The 23,216-nt window shown below is 37.1% G+C and overlaps 3 protein-coding genes across 5 annotated transcripts; all 3 read right to left on the reverse strand.

The window, feature by feature from the left end:
- Positions 1-2,224: 2,224 nt before the first annotated feature.
- Positions 2,225-3,995, reverse strand: BNAC06G03730D. Its single transcript, XM_013843282.3, has 4 exons — positions 3,543-3,995; positions 3,180-3,308; positions 2,919-3,103; positions 2,225-2,848 (listed from the first exon to the last, which is right to left on the reverse strand). Exons 1-4 carry the CDS (start codon positions 3,744-3,746, stop codon positions 2,464-2,466), a joined length of 903 nt encoding a protein of 300 aa, XP_013698736.2. The 5' UTR covers positions 3,747-3,995; the 3' UTR covers positions 2,225-2,463.
- A 6,933-nt stretch (positions 3,996-10,928) lies between these two features.
- LOC106405888 (pirin-like protein At1g50590) lies at positions 10,929-12,707 on the reverse strand. The gene is made up of 5 exons (XM_013846445.3): positions 12,490-12,707; positions 12,365-12,403; positions 11,975-12,003; positions 11,703-11,884; positions 10,929-11,602 (listed from the first exon to the last, which is right to left on the reverse strand). The coding sequence occupies exons 1-5, from the start codon at positions 12,650-12,652 to the stop codon at positions 11,080-11,082; spliced, it is 936 nt and encodes a 311-aa protein (XP_013701899.2). The 5' UTR covers positions 12,653-12,707; the 3' UTR covers positions 10,929-11,079.
- A 7,828-nt stretch (positions 12,708-20,535) lies between these two features.
- LOC106405887 (scarecrow-like protein 5) lies at positions 20,536-23,109 on the reverse strand. 3 transcript variants are annotated; one of them, XM_022704117.2, is made up of 3 exons: positions 22,897-23,040; positions 22,426-22,500; positions 20,536-22,355 (listed from the first exon to the last, which is right to left on the reverse strand). In XM_022704117.2, the coding sequence occupies exon 3, from the start codon at positions 22,353-22,355 to the stop codon at positions 20,784-20,786; it is 1,572 nt and encodes a 523-aa protein (XP_022559838.2). In that variant the 5' UTR covers positions 22,426-22,500; positions 22,897-23,040; the 3' UTR covers positions 20,536-20,783. The 3 variants fall into 3 exon arrangements, with proteins under 3 accessions (XP_022559838.2, XP_048616354.1, XP_013701895.2); XM_048760397.1 differs by having other exon boundaries at positions 22,458-22,500; positions 22,897-23,039; XM_013846441.3 differs by lacking the exon at positions 22,426-22,500 and having other exon boundaries at positions 22,897-23,109.
- Positions 23,110-23,216: the final 107 nt, after the last annotated feature.

Consider the following 23,216-nt stretch of genomic DNA (forward strand, 5'->3'; position numbering starts at 1 on the left):
CTGCGGCTTGATACACAAAGACATACTCTATGGGTTTTGAGTATCTCCAGCAAGTTTCGAACTTGTCTATCACTTGTAACATGAATGGGAAGACTGCCTGGAGCCATCATCATTTCTGCTGGTAATGAGTAGCTAATCTCCACACTCACTGTTCTCATGTCCAGGTTATAATCTTCTTGAGCCATTGCAACAAGTTCAGCATGTGTTGAATCTTCATTCAATAAAAACAATCTTCCTCCTTTGAGATCATCAACCACAAAATCCCAACGGAAATCTCTCAACAACCATTCTCCATACACTGCATGTAACTGAAAAATCATCTGCAAATATTCAAAATAAAACACATTAGTAAACATAGAGAAAAGGGAAATGAAGAAGTTCAATAAACATTGCCGCAGACGACTTAGCATTAAGTCGTCCAGAAGACTTAAAGGTAAGTCGTCTAAAGAGGTCACTTTTGCAATTGAAAATTAAAAGGGACGACTTAATTCTAAGTCGTCCGGCTTTGTTTGTTAAAAAAAAAACTTCAGACGACTTATATATAAGTCGTCTACGAGAAACGGGCTAGTTTTGCATTTGACCGAATCGTGTCAGATCTTTGACTATTTCTGGACGACTTATAATTCAGTCGTCTCTGGGAAAGTTAAAATTTCAATATTTTATGAAAACTTGACGACTTACGTGTAAGTCGTCCTAGGTTAGTTTTGTAATTGAAAAATAAAACTTCATAATTTAACTTTAACCAGACGACTTAATATAAAGTCGTCCCTCCAGAAGACTTAATTTAAAGTCGTCCGGGGAAAGCAAAGTCGTCCAGAATTTTTCCCAATTTTCTGGTCAAACCTTGCTTATCCCGGACGACCTTAAATTAAGTCGTTTAGCTGGACGACTTTCATCTAAGTCGTCTGGAGAAAGTTAAATTTCAAGTTTTATTTTTCAATTACAAAACTAACCTAGGACGACTTACACGTAAGTCGTCAAGTTTTCATAAAATATTGAAATTTTAACTTTCCCAGAGACGACTGAATTATAAGTCGTCCAGAAATAGTCAAAGATCTGACACGATTCGGTCAAATGCAAAACTAGCCCGTTTCTCGTAGACGACGTATATATAAGTCGTCTGGAGTGTTTTTTTTTAACAAACAAAGCTGGACGACTTAATTTAAGTCGTCCGTTTGACCAGAAGACTCATCAGTAAGTCTTCTACATACAGATGACTTACTAGTAAGTCTTCTACGCGAACAGATCTTGAAAAAAAATTCAAATTCGTACCTTAAACTAGGTGAGATGACTTCGTTTGCACACAGGGTCTTCTCCAACCACCCAGAACCTCAAACGAAAGCAACCGTAAGTCAAAACGAAAGAAATATGGCTCTGTCAACCATAGCCCATATTTTGAATCAAAAGCTTGAGTTTTTTGGATGAATATAGAGAGAAAGTGAAAGAAATGTTGTTTTTAGTTCATAACAATTGAAACAGAGAGAGTGTAAAGAGATTTACGTGCATTAAAGGGCATTAAAAGCTCCAAACAGTTCGTACAAGGTTGTTGCCACTATTCATTGCAGTGGCAGTATTGTAAATACTTGAAGAAGATGAGGTTGAGACAGTAAAGAAGCCATTTTCGAAAAAAAAAAAAAAAAATGTTAATGGCATTTTCGTAGATAAAATGCAGGTGTGGGGTTAAAATCTCAAAAAAAAAAGGAGTCAAAAGAAAAGGTTAGTTTTGTGTTTGACTCCAAGTTTTGAGTCACTTTTGCAAAAAGCCCTTTAAATAGTGTTTACTATACACAGAAATAAAAACACTTAGGTAAACTTTAAAGTTTTCAAAAAAACATTTATGCATTCCAAAATCTAACCCTAAGAACACATACAATACTACAACATATGTTGGCAAAACCTAAACCAAAGAATATCATGACTCACTACTTTCACTCATCTATGTTGAAAACAATTAACTTTTGTTATATCTTAATTTATATCTAAACATTTGTTAATTACATGATTTCAATTTTTCACTTATCAAAATATTTTTTACAAAATTTTTAAATTATTTCTAAGTAAAACTAGTCCAGACGACTTACGGGGGTTAGAAACGTAAAAAAATTTCGGTTTTTTTGTTTGTTCACAATGGGTTAGTTATAATTTCAATAGCCTTTTAGGTTACTTTTGCATTTGATTCAAGATTGGGTTAACCTTTGTGTTTAAAATCAAGTTGTGAGTCATATTTAACAATTTTTCCTTCTCAGTTATTAAGGCTCGGTTATGGCCGAGTAGAGAATAGGTTCATATCAAAATACAACGTAATGCTAAGAGAATAAACACAAGATGGAAGTGACAACAATGAGAAATCTTAGTGGTACTACATAAACTACACACACACATACCCTTCAGAAGTGTGGTTCATGGTCACAAATATTATCTCTTAAAAGTTGAAACCCCCAAAACGAGCTAAGAAACGGATGATCATCCACAGGTAGTTTCTCTAAGTTCACTTTCAGATTTTGTAGAACCATATGGCAACTCATAGAACTCAGCTAAGTATGTCAAAGCTTCAGAGTTCCTGTTGCATACCTTCCACAACGCAGAGACTTCTCCTTTATAAACAGTTCCCAAGTCTTCGCAACTCTCAATGAACTCAAACAGCTTTGAGTAGAAAGAATCATAGTTCATCACAATGAACGGAACCGGCAACACGGATCCAATCCTTTTGAGCTGAACCAATGCCAAAATTTCAAACATCTCATCAAGCGTGCCAATGCCTCCTGGCAATGCAATAACCGCTGTCTTGTCAGAAACATTGCTCCTAACCACAGCGTCCACCAGTCCATGCTTCCTCGCCGAGAAGAACCTAAAACATTGATTCCAACGACGTTATAGGGATCACTCAAGAGTAAGAAGAAGTGTGTTAGCTACGTTACCTGCAAGTGTGATAGTTTTGAGGAGGGAGGTAAGGATGAACCTTGGAAGCAGTCCATTCACCAGCTTCTTTTTCTATTTTGATGCCACCAATGGGTTTCTCAGCTTCCAAAGCACCTTTAGTCACAGCATCCATGAGTCCTGGTCCAGCTCCAGACCATGTAGTACAGTTCAACAGATTCGCTGCCTGAACAAATACACATCTCTTTACATTGTATTTTGATAAAACTAAGTTCTTGTGGAGTTTCAGGGATCCTACTCACTTCTCTGCTGAGCTCTTGTGATTGCAGGTAATGTGAATGGTTTGGTTGGATTCTAGCGGAACCTAAGTAGAGGATCCCTCTCCCAAGCCTATGTATGAGGTCGAAGCAAGTCTCTAGCTCTTTCTTAACCTTTCGAACAAGTGAGAATTTCAAAATGGTTATTCAAGAAACTTCCTCATTCAATTCAACCAAAAAGGCAAAGACTTTACAGGAGATAACATAAAGTTTCAATCTTTCTCCTATGATGAAGCTTGTTCTAAGGTATTGTTCTACTACAAGACTAGCAATCAAAACAAAACTTAATGGACAAAGTTGAAAGTTCCAACAGCCTATGACAAAACACAGTTGTGGTTCCAAGATTACCTCAAGTGGGCTACTTCTCTCAAACAAATCCTCAGAGACAGAGTTGCACTTGAGGGATCGAACTGAATATGTCCTAATTGGATTACCAACTCTCATTTTCAGACAACTTTGGCCTCTTTCTGTCAAAGAGCTTGTGGGTTTCGGTGTGTGTGTCTTCGAGGATAATAGGAAACTCCGTGAGGAACCCAACATTGAAACCTCCATTTGCTGATGATATACGGTTCGGAACTACTTCAGAGTTTGTCGAAGAAAGAGTTACAGGGGGAGAAGTCGTTTGGTGGAGCAACCTTTGATAATTGAGACTGTCTCATCAATCAGTAGGTGGCTTTGTGAACCATTATGCTTCCGGTTAATGTGGGAATCTCTGGTAAGTGATTTTCCGGGAAATTGTCTGATTGTGTTTATTCCGCAACTAGGTGATCGATCAAAGTTCTTCCAACAAAAATGTTGAGTGGGGTTAAGTATGAGCAAATATCCGTAAAATCTTATCTATTTTAATTGGGACACTAGTTTTCATTTATATTTTTATATAAATATTTTGTTTTTAATTCTAAATTGGTATATATTATAACATATGTGTCTATCAATTTTTAAAACATAATAAGTTTACTGTATATTTTTTTCATTAAATAGATTGTTTCAAACTTTACATGTATTTGTATCTTCTTCTATATATATATTTTCGGATTATTATTTCATTATTAAAATCGTAACTATATATATAAAGATTAGTAAAATATTGTTTTATTGTCATATACAAAGATATTGTAATATTTCACAAATTTAGAAAGTTTTTAAAAAATTAAACTTTTCGTTTCATAGATTTATATTATCGAGTAAATAATTAAACATTTAGTTTTTGTTTAATTTTTAAAATAAACTATATAGTTTAAAATTTGTTTTCATTGGTTTAAAATAGTAAATATTAATCATTGTTAGATATGATTTTTGTTATTTAAAAAAAATCTTTATAATTTTAAAAGTTAACATAGACAAATATTTAAATATTTAGCATATACAGGTATAGTATTACAACATTAAATTATATAATATTTAAATTATACTATCTATAAATCCAATTGATCATCTATTGTTTAAATCCAATTATTGATACCCCAATAAAAATTTCTGGTAGGTCCAAAATTTAAATGATAAGATTATATATTAAATGTAACATGAAATTATAGGAATATGTCCATTAGGTCCATTTTTAAGAAAATCACACATAAATCAAGGTTGTGACTTCTGTTTTAATATATAAGATTTGCTAAGGTAATCTTAAAAATATATACAATAGCTAAGATAACCTATATGATCTTTTTAAAATTTTCTAAAGATACTATCTCGATATTGTCCCTAGCCACAAAAGTTATTACTCTATCAGCTATTTAATAATAAATACGAATTATTCATAAATTTGCACAATTTTTAAAATCGTTAAAAAAGAAACAAATCTCAGTTGTTTATAGAAATTTAAACACGAAATTGATTGCTTTCAAATAAAAGGAAATCACGTCTTTTTTAAAAAGGAAATATTTGTTTATGGAAAACCACCATTGTTGACCATCCCTCTTCTTTTTCATAAGGGAACATAAAAGAGTAAAATATATGAGCCCGTAGATTTACACCAAAAAGAAAAAAAGAGCCCGTAGACATTCACTTTGTCCACTGATATAGTTGGCAGGCTACTTTAAAGTTTTCATGTTCTTAGTAAACTGTAAATGACAACATGGGAGACATATGTATACAGTCAAAGGGCACTGAAGAAACTAGTGTTTAGTCTACATATTATGGTAGACAACAAGATCCAAACAAGTATACTTATATTTCTTCTGCAAACATTTGGTAGACTTCTTAACGTCTGCACATCTTTACAGACATGAAAGTCTATATTGGTAGTCTATATTGGTAGATTGGTTTGTTTACTAATGTTAATTGGTAGAGTAACGTCTATAACGAATAGCATACTTCAAGTTGAATTTTGGTAGACATTTATTTTGTCTGCAACATATATATATAGACTTTAATCCTGTCTAAATGGTTATAGTAGACTTCAAATGCCAATTTGACCGACTTATATTTTGCTAGTGAATTCTTAGTGGATTAGCATAATGTCTACACATTTTTTTGCAGACATGAAATTCCAAATAGGTAGACTTTTTTTTTTTTTGTGCAACAGGTAGACTAGTTTTCTCTCTGCTAAAAATTGGTAGAGGAGTGTAAAGTCTACATGCGTATAACAGATTTCAAAATACAATTTGGCAGACTTCTTTTCGTTTATAAAATGTTAGTGGACTAGCATAAAGTCTACCCTTTTTGGTTGATTAGGGTAACGTCTACATGTTATCGGTAGATTTCCGCACATCTCCAACATCACATTCCATCTTGACACAGTCATAAAAGGATTCATAATTTCACATTTGTTGACTCGACATCTTGCAAGAAACATGAGTCTAATAGAGTAAATGAAAAGTTCATATAAAGCAATTATCAAACGTTAACAAAAGAGTCTTCCGAGTAAAAAGAGATGTGCTGTAACGGCCCGATCCTCCGGCGTCCGACCGAAGTTATCGAAGGGGCGTTATGGACACGTGTCTACTCATTTAGACAACCCTACGTGTCCCGTTACTGGTCCCGAGAGTCAACGGGCGCAAAATCTTCTTTGAAATACCGTCACACCCACATCCATATACTTCTACTTACAGTCCTGCGCACATGGAAATGGAAATAGAGGAGTGAGCAACAAGCTACTCAGTGAAGTGGCTCTAGACCAGCCTGCCCGCATGACACTCTATACTACTCTATGCGGGAACTAGGACTGACTAGCCACTACAATCAGGTAATGTATTTTCATCATTTCATATCATCATCATTATTTCCAAACACTCAACTCCATACATTTCTAGCAACCTAGCGATCAATCAATACAATGATCCCACTCATTGCCACACACGTTAAACCCTAGACTGAACCGTCTCCTCATACTAGATCGACTCGATCCTATGACACCTTTAACTCCCCGTTACCCGACCATGATGCACGTTTTTATATCCCGCCTCTCGCGGTTGGCACACGTTCTTATCATCAGTGGGTAGCTCCTACTAGGCTTCTACCCCATATTCTTGTGGATTGGCCACATCTCCTATGGGTGCTTCCATATTCTTGTGGATTTGTCACATCTCCTATGGATACCTAGCGAGAACTACTGCCACACATACTTTCCTTAGACTCTATATGCTTCCCCACCCATGCTTAACTGTAACAACATTCTTTCATACTTTTACTTATCCTTTCACATCCTTATCATTTTCACTTATCACTTCCCATTCTCATTTACTTTCCTTTTTCATTTAGACTTATACTTGGACTCAATCACTGGACGCCACCCGTTATCGGTGTCACACACAATACACATCTCACTCATGTTTCACTTACAATATCAACAGCAATTAGTAGTCATCTATCATCTTAGCATTCATTCTTCCTAGCATCCTAGCTTTAATCACAAACCACTCATGGGACTACACATACAAGCATCAAATACTAATCATTCACCACCACAACAACACAAGACAGTTCATTAAGTCCCATTTAACAGTATGAGGGTTCTTATGCATCATGATCCATTCATATATCAACCTAGTACTAACCAGGTTCTATCATTCTAGCTCTTCAAACAGGGTCTAATCAATCTTAACTCCAACATAAAGGAGTATACAGAACATGAGAACAAGATGGGTTCAAGACACTCCACCTTAGCCTAGATCTGGATCTGGATCTGGAACAAGAGACAAAGGGGATGAGATCTGAACAGATCTAGAACAAGTAAACAAGAGAGACGAGATCTGGTCACCACCACAACACCACACAGCCACCACCATCACCACACTCGGATGATCACCCCACCACCACTTGGACGACGACCACCACCACCACCGGCAGCTCGGCTTGCTCTCGGGGGACTCTTGGCGAGGAGAGAGGAAGAGATCCAACAGAAAGAGAAAGGAGGGAGAGAGAGAGAGAGAGAGAGAGAGAGAGAGAGAGAGAGAGAGAGAGAGAGAGAGAGAGAGAGAGAGAGAGAGAGAGAGAGAGAGAGAGACGTGAGAGAAGAAGAGAGAAAAGGAAAAGAGAAGCTTGACGGCTAGGGTGTCCTAGTCTCTCTAAATCTCTGCAGAGCTTCGCTCAAGTTTCAGAATGAGAGAAAAGAAGGGCTGCATCTCTTTTTATAGGAAAGGGTGAAGGGAACCCTAGGTTTTTTGTCAAATGGGCCGTAGAGAAGCTCATTCTTTTATGAAAATTTTTGGGCCAGGAACCGGGCCGTTACAATTCCCCCTTGTTAATCGGAATTCGTCCCCGAATTCCAAGCCCTAGACTTCTGAACTTAACATTCGATTTCAAAATGGACTCACACAATCACATATCATACAAGGGAGGCATATAAGGCGAGAACAACTTTGCTCGGATTTTTTTTTAAAAACCAATAAATGAATTAAGCTGAGAAAGAAATTTTGCAAGTAAAATGGATCTGATCAAAACCTTAATAGACCTATAGATGTAGTGGGTGGTTTTGAAATCGTTTATAGAACTTTTAGGACAATCAAAACTTTCACAAACTCTTTTCTTTTAATGAAAACAAGTTTTTTTTTTTTTTTTTTGAAAATGTCGGAAATGATGATCCCTTAGGACAGAACTAAGGGATCTTAACCCGCTCTGATACCAATTGTAACGGCCCGATCCCCCGGCGTCCGATCGGGGTTATCGAAGGGGTGTTATGGACACGTGTCTACTCATTTAGACAACCCTACGTGTCCCGTTACTGGTCCCGAGAGTCGACGGGCGCAAAACCTTCTTTGAAATACCGTCACACCCACATCCATATACTTTTACTTACAGTCTTGCGCACAGGGAAATGGAAATGAAGGAGTGAGCAACAAGTAACTCAGTGAAGTGGCTCTAGACCAGCCTGCCCGCATGACACTCTATACTACTCTATGCGGGAACTAGGACTGACTAGCCACTACAATCAGGTAATGTATTTTCATCATTTCATATCATCATCATTATTTCCAAACATTCAACTCCATACATTTCTAGCAACCTAGCGATCAATCAATACAATGATCTCACTCATTGCCACACACGTTAAACCCTAGACTGAACCGTCTCCTCATACTAGACCGACTCGATCCTATGACACCTTTAATTCCCCGTTACCCGACCATGATGCACGTTTTTATATCCCGCCTCTCGCGGTTGGCACACGTTCTTATCATCAGTGGGTAGCTCCTACTAGGCTTCTACCCCATATTCTTGTGGATTGGCCACATCTCCTATGGGTGCTTCCATATTCTTGTGGATTCGCCACATCTCCTATGGATACCTAACGAGAACTACTGCCACACATACTTTCCTTAGACTCTATATGCTTCCCCACCCATGCTTAACTGTAACATCATTCTTTCATACTTTTACTTATCCTTTCACATCCTTATCATTTTCACTTATCCCTTTCCATTCTCATTTACTTTCCTTTTTCATTTAGACTTGTACTTGGACTCAATCACTAGACGCCACCCGTTATCGGTGTCACACACAATACACATCGCACTCATGTTTCACTTACAATATCAACAACAATTAGTAGTCATCTATCATCTTAGCATTCATTCTTCCTAGCATCCTAGCTTTAATCACAAACCACTCATGGGACTACACATCCAAGCATACAAGCATCAAATACTAATCATTCACCACCACAACAACACAAGACTGTTCATTAAGTCCCATTTAACAGTATGAGGGTTCTTATGCATCATGATCCATTCATCTATCAACCTAGTACTAACCAGGTTTTATCATCCTAGCTCTTCAAACAGGGTCTAATCAATCCTAACTCCAACATAAAGGAGTATACAGAACATGAGAACAAGATGGGTTCAAGACACTCCACCTTAGCCTAGATCTGGATCTGGATCTGGAACAAGAGACAAAGGGGATGAGATCTGAACAGATCTGGAACAAGTAAACAAGAGAGACGAGATCTGGTCACCACCACAACACCACACAGCCACCACCATCACCACACTCGGACGATCACCCCACCACCACTTGGACGACGACCAACACCACCACCGGCGGCTCGGCTTGCTCTCGGGGGACTCTCGGCGAGGAGAGAGGAAGAGATCCAACAGAAAGAGAAAGGAGAGAGAGAGAGAGGCGTGAGAAAAGAAGAGAGAAAAGGAAAAGAGAAGCTTGACGGCTAGGGTTTCCTAGTCTCTCTAAATCTCTGCAGAGTTTCGCTCAAGTTCAGAATGAGAGAAAAGAAGGGCTGCATCTCTTTTTATAGGAAATGGTGAAGGGAACCCTAGGTTTTTTGTCAAATGGGCCATAGAGAAGCCCATTATTTTATGAAAATTTTTGGGCCAGGGTTTCCTAGTCTCTTTAAATCTCTGCAGAGTTTCGCTCAAGTTTCAGAATGAGAGAAAAGAAGGGCTGCATCTCTTTTTATAGGAAATGGTGAAGGGAACCCTAGGTTTTTTGTCAAATGGGCCATAGAGAAACCCATTATTTTATGAAAATTTTTGGGCCAGTAACCGGGCCGTTACATATGCGACGAATTTGTTGGATGAAAGTTAAGGTAAAGTCATATAACTATGTTACTAACCCATGTTTAATTAACCCACACTACCATCCGAGATTCAACAGGTACAAAGAGATATACAATAGAGGATTTGGCTGCAAGTTGTGATGGTGAGACGAGAATGACGATGATGAAATAAATTTTAATTAGAGTTAATAATTATTTCGAAAAATGAACAAAAGGTTTTACAGAGTGTTGTTAACAAATTGTAGAACCTAGGATAATTGATTCCACGGCAAAAAAAAAAGATAAAAACATGGAAGCAAACGATGATCGGTAATTCTCCAAACTTCAACTTGTAAGCATTCACCTAGAGAATTAGCGATAAAGAGTGTATTCCCGGAGAAGAGGCTCGACCAAGGCTAACACAGACAAGAACACTAGGAGGGTGCTAACCGATTGCAAACACATAGGAAGCTGATTCAAATGGCAGCAAAAACGAAGGACCAAGATAGGACTAACGCCAAGACAACACAAGCTAACGTGAGCTTGTTTCATATCCCGAAGAGCAAAAAATGTCCGTGCAGATTCACTTGGAGGCTACGTCGAAAAGCGTTTTATTTTTTCATATAAACCAGACATGGTCATATGAAGTTGTTTCTCAGAATAATCTGCTTTACGATCAGAACTTGGTTTAATTGTATGAGGCCGGCAAAAAAAGGATGGAATTACAGGTTTGGTTTTGTATGATTTTGTAACAGAACATGTAAGTGAATCTAATATATTTTGTAACAGAACATGTAAAATGGAGGGAATAATCAAATTTCATTTTTTCATTTCAAATAGATGTGGGCATATCACAATTCAAATAATTATTAAAAAATTGGATATGAAAAAGGAAATCAAGAGAAATGAATAATTATAAGGTACAAACTTATTAAAACAATTTGTTAAGTATTAGAACAATCCCAAGTCAGAAGCAGCTTGAGACTTCCAATGTCTAGCTTTCTCGAATCCATTCGTAAAATTCTCAAAATCATCAATGGTTTGATCAATCTCTTCCTGTGTGTTCATAACAAAAGGACCAAACTGAACCACTGGTTCACCTATAGGCTCACCACTAACAAGGATAAACCGAAGCGGCAGACCAGAATCAGAACCGTTCCAAGCCTCTAAGCGGTCACCACCTAGGCCTAGAATCAGCATGTGATGCGCAGAAGCGGGTGAATGTTGTGACCTAGCATCCCCAAAATGACCGTGGCCTTGAAGAACATAGACAAACGCGTTCCAGTGAAGTGGAATGTGCTGAGAGATTTTAGAACCAGGTGAGAGAGTGAAGTCTAAATACATTGTTGGTGTTCTTGTGCAGATCTTTGACTTAACTCCATTCCATTCTCCTGCTATGATTCTCACTCTCACACCGTCTTTCTCTGCTTCTGCTATATCTTTGCTCTCAATCTCTTGATAACTCGGCAATACTCTGAAGAAGTAAGAAGAAACATAATGTAGTACACTAAAAACCATTGGTCACTGCACTCTGATTACCTATATGAATATTTTTTACATAAAAAGAAGCTTACAGTTTATGTTTTGAGGAAAGATTGATCCAAAGCTGCAAGCCTTTGTTGTGAGTAGTAGTGCCATTACCGTTGGAAGAAGGCATTTCAGAGTGAACTATGCCATTTCCTGCCGTCATCCATTGTAATCCTCCTTCCCTTATCACCCCTTTGTGTCCTTCACAGTCTTCATGCAAAATCTCTCCCTATGTATAATAGATACAATAATACATCATGAATTAACGTTTGGCGTTTTTTTAAAAATTAAATATGAAGATGTGAAAAGAGATCAATACCTCTAACATGTAAGTGACCGTCTCAAATCCTGTTTTTGAAAAAAGAAAAAACAATATTAAACACGAAAGAACAGTGATATATAGCAATAGAGTTGGTTAGTAGTCATGCTCTGTTTATAGTAATGCCTCGATCGTTTATACCGCAACTTAAGTATTGTAACAAAATTTAAACCTCAAAAGAAAATATTTTAAGCAAATTATTATTTGTTAATAGTAAAAAACTAAATGTCAAACGCAAATGAAAGGTGGTTGCATTTTTCACGAAAACTGAAAAAATAGATTTAAGTAAAAATACTTATGTAAACACAAACGCAAACGTGTAAATCACGTTAAGAATATAGGATTAACTTCTTTTTTTTTGTAACATAATATTGGATTAACTAAACCAACCTCTATGTGGATGATCTGGGAACCCTGCAGGAGCCGTAACTGAAAGTTTGAAAGATGTTGTACTATTAATCTCTAGCTGACAAGTTGGATTCTGAGCAAAAATAAATAAAAGAAGAAAAACTAACCTGAGAACTCATCCAAAACAAGAAATGGGTCGAAGTATCTTAACTCAAACCTTCCGATGCTTCTTCTTACAACAGCACCAAACCCTTCGTGTTGCTGTCTAGCGAAAAGCTTCTTAACAACTAACCTCTTCTTGCCAGAAGCTTCCTCTGAGATTGGCATCATGAATCTGTGAGAGAGAGTTAGTGAAGAATATGTTTTCTTTGTTGGTGAAGATGTGTATTAATATATTTATATATATAGAGTAAGGAAAGAGTTGTTGTGTTGACAGTTGGCCAAATTTAAGAAGATGATTTACAAGTCTTATAGGGGTTTTATTTTGGTTTAAGACGCCTTCTCTTTTCTTTTAAAACATTAGCTAATTTTGATTATACAAATAAGTTCCTTTTTTGCTTAATAAAAACAATAGATGGGATCAGTAACTTCAGATGTATGAAGCAAGAAAGATTTGAATTAAAATTATCAATGGTTTGTGTTACGTCATCAATTCATCATCCATCCTCTCTATAGTATCTCAATAAAGATGTTTCAATTCGAAATGTTTTGGTAGAAAGACAAAAGTGAATGGATCATATCCATCATCTCTTGTTCCGTTGATGGACCCCGTGGTGGATAATTGCATGCGAAATATTTATACAACTTCTTGATTCTCTCTTTTGTATCCACAGCTTTAAACAATGATGCACGTAGTATATGGTAATGCTATAACAAGATTCTTTTTTTATATAACATGCAAACGCAACAACACCAAGCCTGGAATTAAACCAATTGGACTACCACATAAGTGGTGACATTTATATTGATGCCAAAAGAAAAAAATATAACATTCATATAATGGAAACCAATATTTAAAATATTTGCTCATTTGTAAGAATTATTTTTGCTTTTTATCTATTGATTACCGTAATCAACTCATTTTAATTTGTTATATAAGCTCGGGTAAGAGAAACGACTAATATGAAATTTGCAAGGCTACCGAATGACGAATGTAGGTTCTGCGAAGCTACAAATCAACAACCTAAGCAAAAATTTACTCCCTCCGTTTCATAATACTTGATGTTTTGTAATAGTACACAAAGATTAAGAAAATTACATTTCCCTAGAAAAATATTTTAAAGATATAATTTTAAAATCAGTTAACCAATTATAAAAAAGACTGTAAAATCTAATTGGTTGAACAGTTTTCAATAAAGTTAAAATTAACCTTAAAATCTCAAAACTTCCTTAAAATCTCAAAACTTCATGTAAATTGAAACAAAACAAACCTTCTAAAACATCATCTACATTGAAACGGAGGGAGTATTTTATTATATCTTATTGACTTTTAATATATATATTTTTTTTGAAACACGACTTTTAATATATATTTCTCTTAGAACATTTTTAACCCTAAGAATTCTTATTTTTTTTTCTGATTTAAAAAAAATTAAAATCTAATTAATCGTAGATCGTCACGTGTCAGTGGGGTCCATAAACAGTGCAAGAACCAAGCTATTAGAGAAGGGGTTTAAAGAGCCAAAAGGTGGTGATATTCATGCTCTTATTTGACAAAAATAATGCCACTACATTACATATCTAGATAAGCGCACATGTTTACATGCGGGATCACGTGACATAAAGGCTTTCGACAGCATGGCGTAAAGATGATGCCATACAGCAGGTTAGGCGGTATATCCATTCGTTATCTTCCTGTGGGTACGTACCACTGATTTGAAGAGTCAAAGATACTACAAACCCTGAAACCCAAGTCTTTGACTACTTCTATTTAAAACGACAGAAGATAATTTTTAATTCAAAACTTCTGGAAACTTTGGTCTGACGAGTGTTTACATAACCATGACGTCATCAGGTATCTAAGTATATATACTTTACTTTTTACTGAATCAAATACATGCAACCAAATTGACCGTATCAAAAATTAGAAGAAGAATGAAGGAAGAATTTGAAGTTTGAAAAATTGGTGAAAAACGATGTTGCATTGGATTTTCTCATTGCTTCCTCATCTCATGATCAATATAGCTTTTTCTATCGTAGATGAGGAGACTGTTTGACCAATTGATTAGACAGTTGTTTACATGTTTGTAGTGGTGACAACCAGTTAACCTTAGAGTATCTCCGATCCATATCTACATTTGCTTCATAATTTATTTATTTTTGTATATTTGTATAGGTAAATTTATTTTAATTCATTTCTATTTATTTCTATAATATAAAGATTTTTCTATTTAGGAAAAAAAGTTTTTTTTTCTATCTTTACTCTACTATAATTTAGTGAATACTATTTTACATAAATACATTGAAGTAAATACATTAGAATAGATTTCACATTTATTATAGAATCGTTCGATTTTATAAAAACATAGCAAATTACATTAAAGATGTTCTTATCACCAACAACCTTCATTAAATCGCCATTTTAAACCAAACCCACAGTTTCTTTAACCGTAATATTACCGCGTTAGTGGTTATCGACTTGATTGTGTGACTATGCTTCTTTTTTTTTTTTTTTTTTTGTCACAGTGTGACTATGTTTTCTGTTAACAATATAAACGCATGTAAATCTAGCACTCTAGATTCTGAAAAGACCTTCTTATTGAACAAGAATGTACAAGACAATGTATTTATACAAGAGTCTCGACAAAAAATTGGTAAATATTATACACCGACATTGGATATTTCCTAAACAGATATGGAAACATCCTAACAGAATTGAAAATTATCGTATATTCCCTAATACTCCCCCTCAAGTTGGAGTGTGGAGGTTCGTAACACCCAACTTGGATAATAACAACTCAAACTGCGGTTTGCCAAGTGCCTTAGTCAAAATGTCGGCTAGCTGATCTTTAGTTCGCACATGCCGAGTAGAGATAAGACCAGCTTTAACAGCATCTCGAACACAATGACAGTCACGTTCAATGTGTTTTGTTCTTTCATGAAAGACAGGATTGGCGGCAATGTGTATAGCAGCCTGGTTGTCGCAAAAGAATGGCACCGGTTTGGTAACGGACACACCTAGATCCGTGACCAATGGGACTATCCATTTCATCTCTTTAGTTGCTTGAGCCATCGCTCGATACTCGGCCTCTGCAGACGAGAGTGAGACCGTATCCTGTTTCTTCGTTTTCCAGTCAATCGGAGATCCACCTAGTAGAACCACATACAAACTTAAAGACCGACGAGATGCTGGACACGAACTCCAATCTGCATCACAATATATAGATAGCTCGAGTTTGTCATTTGAACTCAGAAGGATACCCTGACCCGGAGACCCTTTCAGAAAGCGTACAACTCGGAACGCAGCACGCAAATGTTCTTCACGAGGAGACTTCATAAACTGCGAGAGTAAATGAATGGAGTAGCACAATTCTGGTCGCGTTATAGAGAGATATACCAGTCGACCAACAAGACGACGATACACTTTCGGATCAGGAAGAAGAAGCGAGTTCTCAGTATGAAGCTTGTGATTTTGTTCAATAGGAGTACCCGCAGGTTTAGCACCAAGAAGACCAGCGTCTGCCACAATGTCCAACACATACTTTCGTTGAGATATAAAGAATCCCTCTCCAGAACGAGCAACCTCAATTCCCAAAAAATATTTTAACTTCCCTAAATCCTTCATTCGAAACTGCCTACTTAAGAATTCTTTGAACTTGATCAGTTTCTCAATACTGTTACTGGCAATGACTAGATCATCCACATAAACAAGCACACGAACTTCAACTTTTCCTTGAGAGTAAGTAAACAATGAATAATCGGAATAGGATTGCACGAACCCAAACTTCTCAAGAGCCGATGATAACTTTGTGAACCAACATCTCAACGCTTGGCGAAGGCCGTAAATAGCCTTACGTAGACGACACACTTTAGATGGATCCGGATGGGAGAAACCAGGCGGCATGCGCATATAAACTTCTTCTTGAAGATCCCTATGTAGAAACACATTATGAACATCCATTTGATGAACCTCCCAATTCTTAGCTGCAGCAATACGTAGAAGACCTCTAACGGTAGCCATTTTAACCACCGGAGCAAACATTTCATCAAAATCTTCACCTTCTACTTGTTTATTCCCACACACAACTAGACGGGACTTGTGTCGTTGAATAGTTCCATCTGCATTATATTTGTCCTTGTATATCCATTGACAAGCGATGACTGTTTTGCCAGGCGGAAGAGTGGTAACATCCCATGTACATTGATCCTCATGAGCATCTATTTCTAGTTTCATCGAATCACGCCACACTTTCTCTTTAACAGCATCTCGATATCTCTTGGGTTCAACACCCGCGGTAACAGCTTCTAAGAATGCTTGATGTGAAGGTGAGAAGGCATGATCAGGTATATAATCAGCTAAGGGATACGGAGTTGTACCTGGAACGTTTGCTGAGGACGAAGACGAAGCACAGAGAGGAACAAGGTGTGTGTCTTCACTAAGCAGAGCATTGTAGTTGATGTAATCCTTGAGCTTTACAGATGGCACACGAACACGTTGTCCTCGTCTAACAAGATTGAATCAACAGGAGACGGCTCTTGGACACTTTCTGAAACCGGAAGAGTACTGATCACAGTTTCAAAGCCAGGTTGAGTCTCAGTAGGAGACACTGTCGCTGGCTCAACTTGTGTTTCCAAATTCTGTAGTGGTTATATTACATGTGGAGCTACATCATTTACGACTGGAAGATCTACACACGTAGGTACTGAACAATCAACTTCTGTAGTGCTCCCCCTTTCTGGTAACACGAGAGTTGATTCAATTAACCAGTCGGAATCAGAGTAATCTGTAGGTATTGGCGGTACTGATTGAACGGACGATGCTTCAGACAGATGAGCCCAGGGAAACTCGTCTTCATAAAATACTACATCTCGAGAGATCAAAAATTCTTTCTTATCAACATCCTAAACTTTCCATCCCTTCTGACCAAAAGGATACCCCACGAAGATACACTTACGACTGCGTGATCCAAACTTGTCTTTGTCTCGAGACCTCAAATGTGTGTAACACAAGCTGCCAAATACTCTAAGGTGATTATATTGCGGTTCTTCTCCATATAGTACTTGGTACGGTGAAGAACCCTTGAGTACTTTCGTCGACCAATCCGGATAACCAACCAGCTGCCAACACGTAGCTTTCTCATGCACAGTACAACCACAATTAGAACACTGAGCACCACGTTCTCGCCTCCCAGACTCTGTTCTTGGCGTTAGTTGATCAGATCCGAGCTCCTTCTTTGTCGCAAAACCCACTGCGTTTTGTTGTGACTCTCTTTCTTTCACCGAATTGAGACGTTGTTCTTCTCTAATTAACTTGGCATAAACTTCACCAATGTCAAGAGAAGCATCAGATGAGATAATGCCTTGACACATGCCTCCATAGCGAGCTTGATCTAGCCCCATTACGAACTGATGAACCTTTTCTTCTTCTCTATCTTTTTCAAATTCTGCAACTGCAGAGCACGAACACGATGGAAGTGGCTTGTACATGTCAAGCTCCTCCCAAAGCTTTGACAATCGACCATAGTACTCAATAACAGACAAACCCTCCTGTCGACAGACAACCAACTGTTCTTTCAAGTGATGAACGCGGACCTTGTTCCCAATTGAGAAACGCTTCCGGAGATTCTCCCACAACTTGTACGAGTCTTGAACAAACGTGACAGTTGAGCGAACTCGTGGTTCGATCGAGGTACGAATCCACCCAACAATCATAGAGTTAACAGAAAGCCAGAGCTCAAGGTTCGAATCACTAGCTAGTGGCTTCGGTATGGTACCTTCAATGAACCCTAACTTCCGTTTTGCTCGAAGAGCATTAGTCATCTCACTTGACCATTCATTGTAGTTCTCTCCAGTTAACGTCACCGACGTAATCATTGCCCCTGGATTATCCGAAGCATAGAGAGAATATGGAGTAGAAACAGAGGCCTCAACACCTTTCTCACACAAAGTAGAGCTTTTAGAAATCACCGATTCTTCACCCCCTTCAACCATCTCTGACTTCTCTGAACTCGAACTTCGAATTCACAACCACGAACAAGCTTCAAATATCCGAACTTCGAAACCTTGATGCAACACAGAAAAAAAAAACTTAGATCTTAGAAACTTTCTGCTCTGATACCATGTAAATCTAGCACTCTAGATTCTGAAAAGACTTTCTTATTGAACAAGAATGTACAAGACAATGTATTTATACAAGAAACTCGACAAAAAATTGGTAATTATTCTACACCGACATTGGATATTTTCTAAACAGATATGGAAACATCCTAACAGAATTGGAAATTCTCGTATATTCCCTAATAACGCACAATCAAACAAGTTAAGCTGCATTTGTAGCTAATCGTAATGGTAAGAAAGTAATTATTAATAATTACTACGCCAACTCCAAAGCAAACAAAGAGGCCATAGCCATTCTTTTGGGATCGAAGACGTACGAAGCAACTCCAATTAATCACAAAGTAACCAAAACATCTTTGATGTTGTAACTTGTAAGATCGGTCGCATTGTGCCACCAACTAATTTGGTAAAACGTTTTAATTATACTGTCATATATTCTTAATAACACGTATTGATTTTGCATTAACTCAAATAATTCATAAATTTTCAAACGTGGATCAAAAGGGTCCATTACTATTTAACTTTGTAAGAACTTTCTAATTGTTTAACTAGAAAAGTATCAAGTAACTCAACTAGAAAATATCCAAAACAAAAATCGAGAAATTACATGACTTTTGAAAAGAAACGACTAGTACCAATATTTTTAAAACCTGACAAGCAATCCAATCAAAAAACCCTTAGATCATGGTTCATTATGATCCGACCGGGTTAAACCGGATTTGGTAATTTTATTATGAAAGCGTCATAATTAATTTTATATCTATAGATAGACTATTTAGTGCATATGTATATAAATCCAATAGAAGATATCATCCAAAACATCTTATAATTTAAAATTTAGAAAGTGAGACACTTGAATTACTTTCTATTGTGTAATACTCTCTCTGTTTCAGTTTAATTGTCGTTCTAGAATAAAATATTTGTTTCAAAATAAGTATTGTTTTATAATTTCAATGTAAAATTTATTGTCTTTTTATTCTAATCTATTTTTCTATTGGTTAAAATGTTGTTAGGTGTATTGGTAATGATGTTTTTATTTTGGAAATATAAAAATTAAATGTTTTATTAATTTGTGTGTTCAAATCTAATACGACAATTAAAATAAAACAGAAGGAGTGTAATACATAAAATATTAAAACCCAAATACACATGAAATGGTAAACTAAATTATCTCCAATAGAAATGAATTAGAATATGAAATAAAATGAAAAAAAAAAAATCAAATATCTGTACTTTAGATTTAAGTTTGACTGACTTATGGCGGTAACTTGTAAATACTTTATATAATGATTAAAATCTTAAAAAAGTATAATGGTAGAAGTTTAAAAAATCCAAAATATCTTTTGAAGAACTATTTATCTAAGATATATTACCTATTGTTAGATAAAAAAGAAAACTAATTTATGAAATAAATTAATTGTCTAATTGAAATTTCGAATTTAAAAGTCAAACTCAGTTCGGAATTGGTCCAATGGTTTGCCGGTTTTTGAGTTTTTGCTGGGTTGATGCGTTTTTATCTGGTTTAGTTTTTTTCTTTTTTGGTTGTACGGTAATCTCCGATTTACTATTAATCCAGTTCAACCATTGGCTGGTCCGGTGTTACCCCAGTGCAACCATCGGTCTGGTCCGATTTTAAAAATACTGACTAGTTAAAGTTTAGTTTTGAATATGGAGAATTGTAAACTTTTCTTTTGTTAATTAGGAAAATTTAGTTTTCCGACCTTAATCTCTCTTTGACCTGAAATTAACTTGCATTAATACCAAAAACATAGCTTAATATATCTTTTACTGGATTTTAAACTAAAAGCACAATAAAACCAACTCAAACGCTTGAACCTAGTCCACTAAACACTTGATTTGTTTAGAAAGAAAAACGCAGAAAATTTATAGTTTCCTAGTGTCGGTACTTGATAAAAACAAGGAAAAGAGTTCACATCTAATTTTAAACAAGAAAATCTCATCATTCATCACATTAAAACATAACAACAGAGTGCTATAAAGTTTTGTCAAATCATAGTTTCTTGTGAAAATAAAAACATAATATTTAAACACCAACCTTACTACTACTACTAATATTACAACATTTGACAAATGTTTTATGGGTTCATAAGTTTCTTTTACTTTTACAAAACAGAATCAGCGAACTGTAAACATTATCTAAACTCCTCTTGTAGATCAAGCAAAGTTACCTCCAAGCACAAGAAGTGATAAGAGGCTGATTCTTCCACCCTAAATACAAAGCTCCATCCCTCTCCTCAAGTGTGTACTTCTCCGAATAGCTCTCCAGCAACCCTTTGATCGTTGCATTCACATAAGAGCTCAACGGATAAGGCTTGAAACCCGCCATGTGAAACCTAGACCTCCACTTCCCTAACGGCTCATGCCTCTCTTCTCTTTCAACCCCTTCACAAGCTATCAGATTCACAACCTCCCTAGCCAAACAATGCTGCTCCACGTTGATCCTCTCCTTGTGATCCCTAGCGAGCTTCACATCTATGGACTCAAAAACCGCCAAGTAATGGTTCATCGTCTCCACAAACCTGGGAAGAAACGGCGCCGTGTTGGTGTTCGCTTCTTGCTCGACCAAAGTCACAACGTTCGGTGACAAACGCTTGACAAGCCTCAGCAGCCTGTCTCTGTGATTCTCCACGGTCACACTCTCATCAGGCATGTGGTGAAGCACAAGAGGGAAGTTAACCGCTAAGGCTTCACCGTTTCTAACTCCAAGCTTCTCTATCTCAACTTCCGTGCAGCACAAGGCAGCTCCGTGAAACTCAAAGGGCACACCGCACATCTCAGCGAGCTTCCCTAGCCTCTGCCCAACTAACTCAAGCCCTCCTTGTCTAGCAAACGAGGATCTAGGATCATCAATCCCCGTGATCCTCACCCTCGGAGGTCCACCAGGACGAGCGCCAAGAGCACGGATCAAACTCACCCACTGACCTCCCTGTGAGATTTGAAAATCTATAATATGCACAAAGCTCTCGTTCTTCACAGCTTCAGCGATAGCTCCGTTAGCAGATTCGTAACCGAACTTGAAGTAAGGACAAGCCTCGTACAAGATGTGCATGTAAGTAAGAAGCTCAGGACCTGTGGGGTCTTTGCATCTCAAAGCTTTGTAGATTGAGCTACCAGAAGAAGCTAACCGAGCAACGAGACCTTCGAGCATATAAGCTCCTAAGCGCTGGACAGGCTCTCCAGAGACAGACACCATCTGCTGTAGCTGAGAGATCAACCAATCAGTCATCGCCACGTCGCAGTTCTCAACTGCTTTGGCGCATTCGTAGAGCGTTCCTTTTAAGTCTCCTCTGGAGATCATCTCCATGGATCTGTACATAGCTGAAGAAGCAGCTCTGTGTTGTTGTTGTTGTTGTCCGAACTCGTAACCGTTGAAGCTGTTGTCTAGATCAGGCTCCATCATCGCAGTCTCCAGGTCTTTGAGCATGAGACTGAGCTCTGTCTCGTTGTTGTTTGTAGCGGAAGATCCGCTTAGAGGAGAGTTGTTGTTGTCAGGGGAAAGGTGAGATGTGTTGTTGTTGTTGTTGGAGTGAGAAACGGGACTTCCGTTAGAGGAAAAGCTTGTGGTGGAAGAAGTGATGTTGTTGTTAGGACAAGGATGAGACTTGGTGCCTGAAGAGGATTCAAGTGTGCAGTAAGAATCAAATGTCTGAACAGAGATGTCCATTTGCTTGACTGATGGTTGATGATAAAACATTGAAGATCCATCTTGAATGATATGTTTCTGTGTAGCCTCCATCTGCCAGCAAAAAGACAGTTTCTTTAGATCTTGTGAGTTCTAGTTATAGAGACAACCTTAAAGGTTGTACCTTTATCTAGATAGATTCAGTTGAAGGCTGACCCATTAGGTAAAGCTCATAAACAAGATCCAAACAAGTCTTTAGCTATCAATAGAGAGACAAAGTTAAGAGATTTAAACCGTAATTGGTGAGCAAAAGAAGACTGTTACATAACCCTTAAAGGTTGTATCTTTATATAGATAGATTCAGTTTGAAGGCTGACCCAATAGGCAAAACTCATAAATAAGATCCAAACAAGTCTTTAGCCATCAATAGAGAGACAAAGTTCAGAGATTTAAACCTTAATTATACTATTATACATAACCCTAAAGCTTGATTAACTCAATTTCAACTCATGCCTAATCAAACAAAAGGTTAGTTATTCTGCAAATAGGTTGAAACTTGAAGGAACAGAAACTCAACCGACGTAAAAAGTTGATTTTGATTGAAGAAGAGGATAAAGACTGAAACTTTGAAATCAAGAATCTCAAGAAAACGAACCTTGATGAGTATACGTAGAGAGAGAGAGGTTCTTAAGGTTTCTTGAGCAGAAGATTAGTTGATATGAAGGATCAAAGGGCGAAAAGGAATCAAAAGGGAAGTGCTTTGTTGCTACCACTTGCTGCCCACTTTCCACCAGGGGGAGAATAATAATCTCTCTTATCTCATTTTTATCCTCATCTCTTTCCTTACCAAATTACCCCTTTGACTATTCTAGTTTACGTTTTTGCCACTATTGATATTTTTTGTAGCGCGTAAAAATATAACCTTTAATTTTAGGGCCCAGCATTATTATTACTAGATTATGTTTATACTTCGAT

This window comes from Brassica napus, chromosome C6 (assembly GCF_020379485.1).
Source record: "Brassica napus cultivar Da-Ae chromosome C6, Da-Ae, whole genome shotgun sequence".
In the NCBI taxonomy this organism is placed as follows: Eukaryota; Viridiplantae; Streptophyta; class Magnoliopsida; order Brassicales; family Brassicaceae; genus Brassica; species Brassica napus.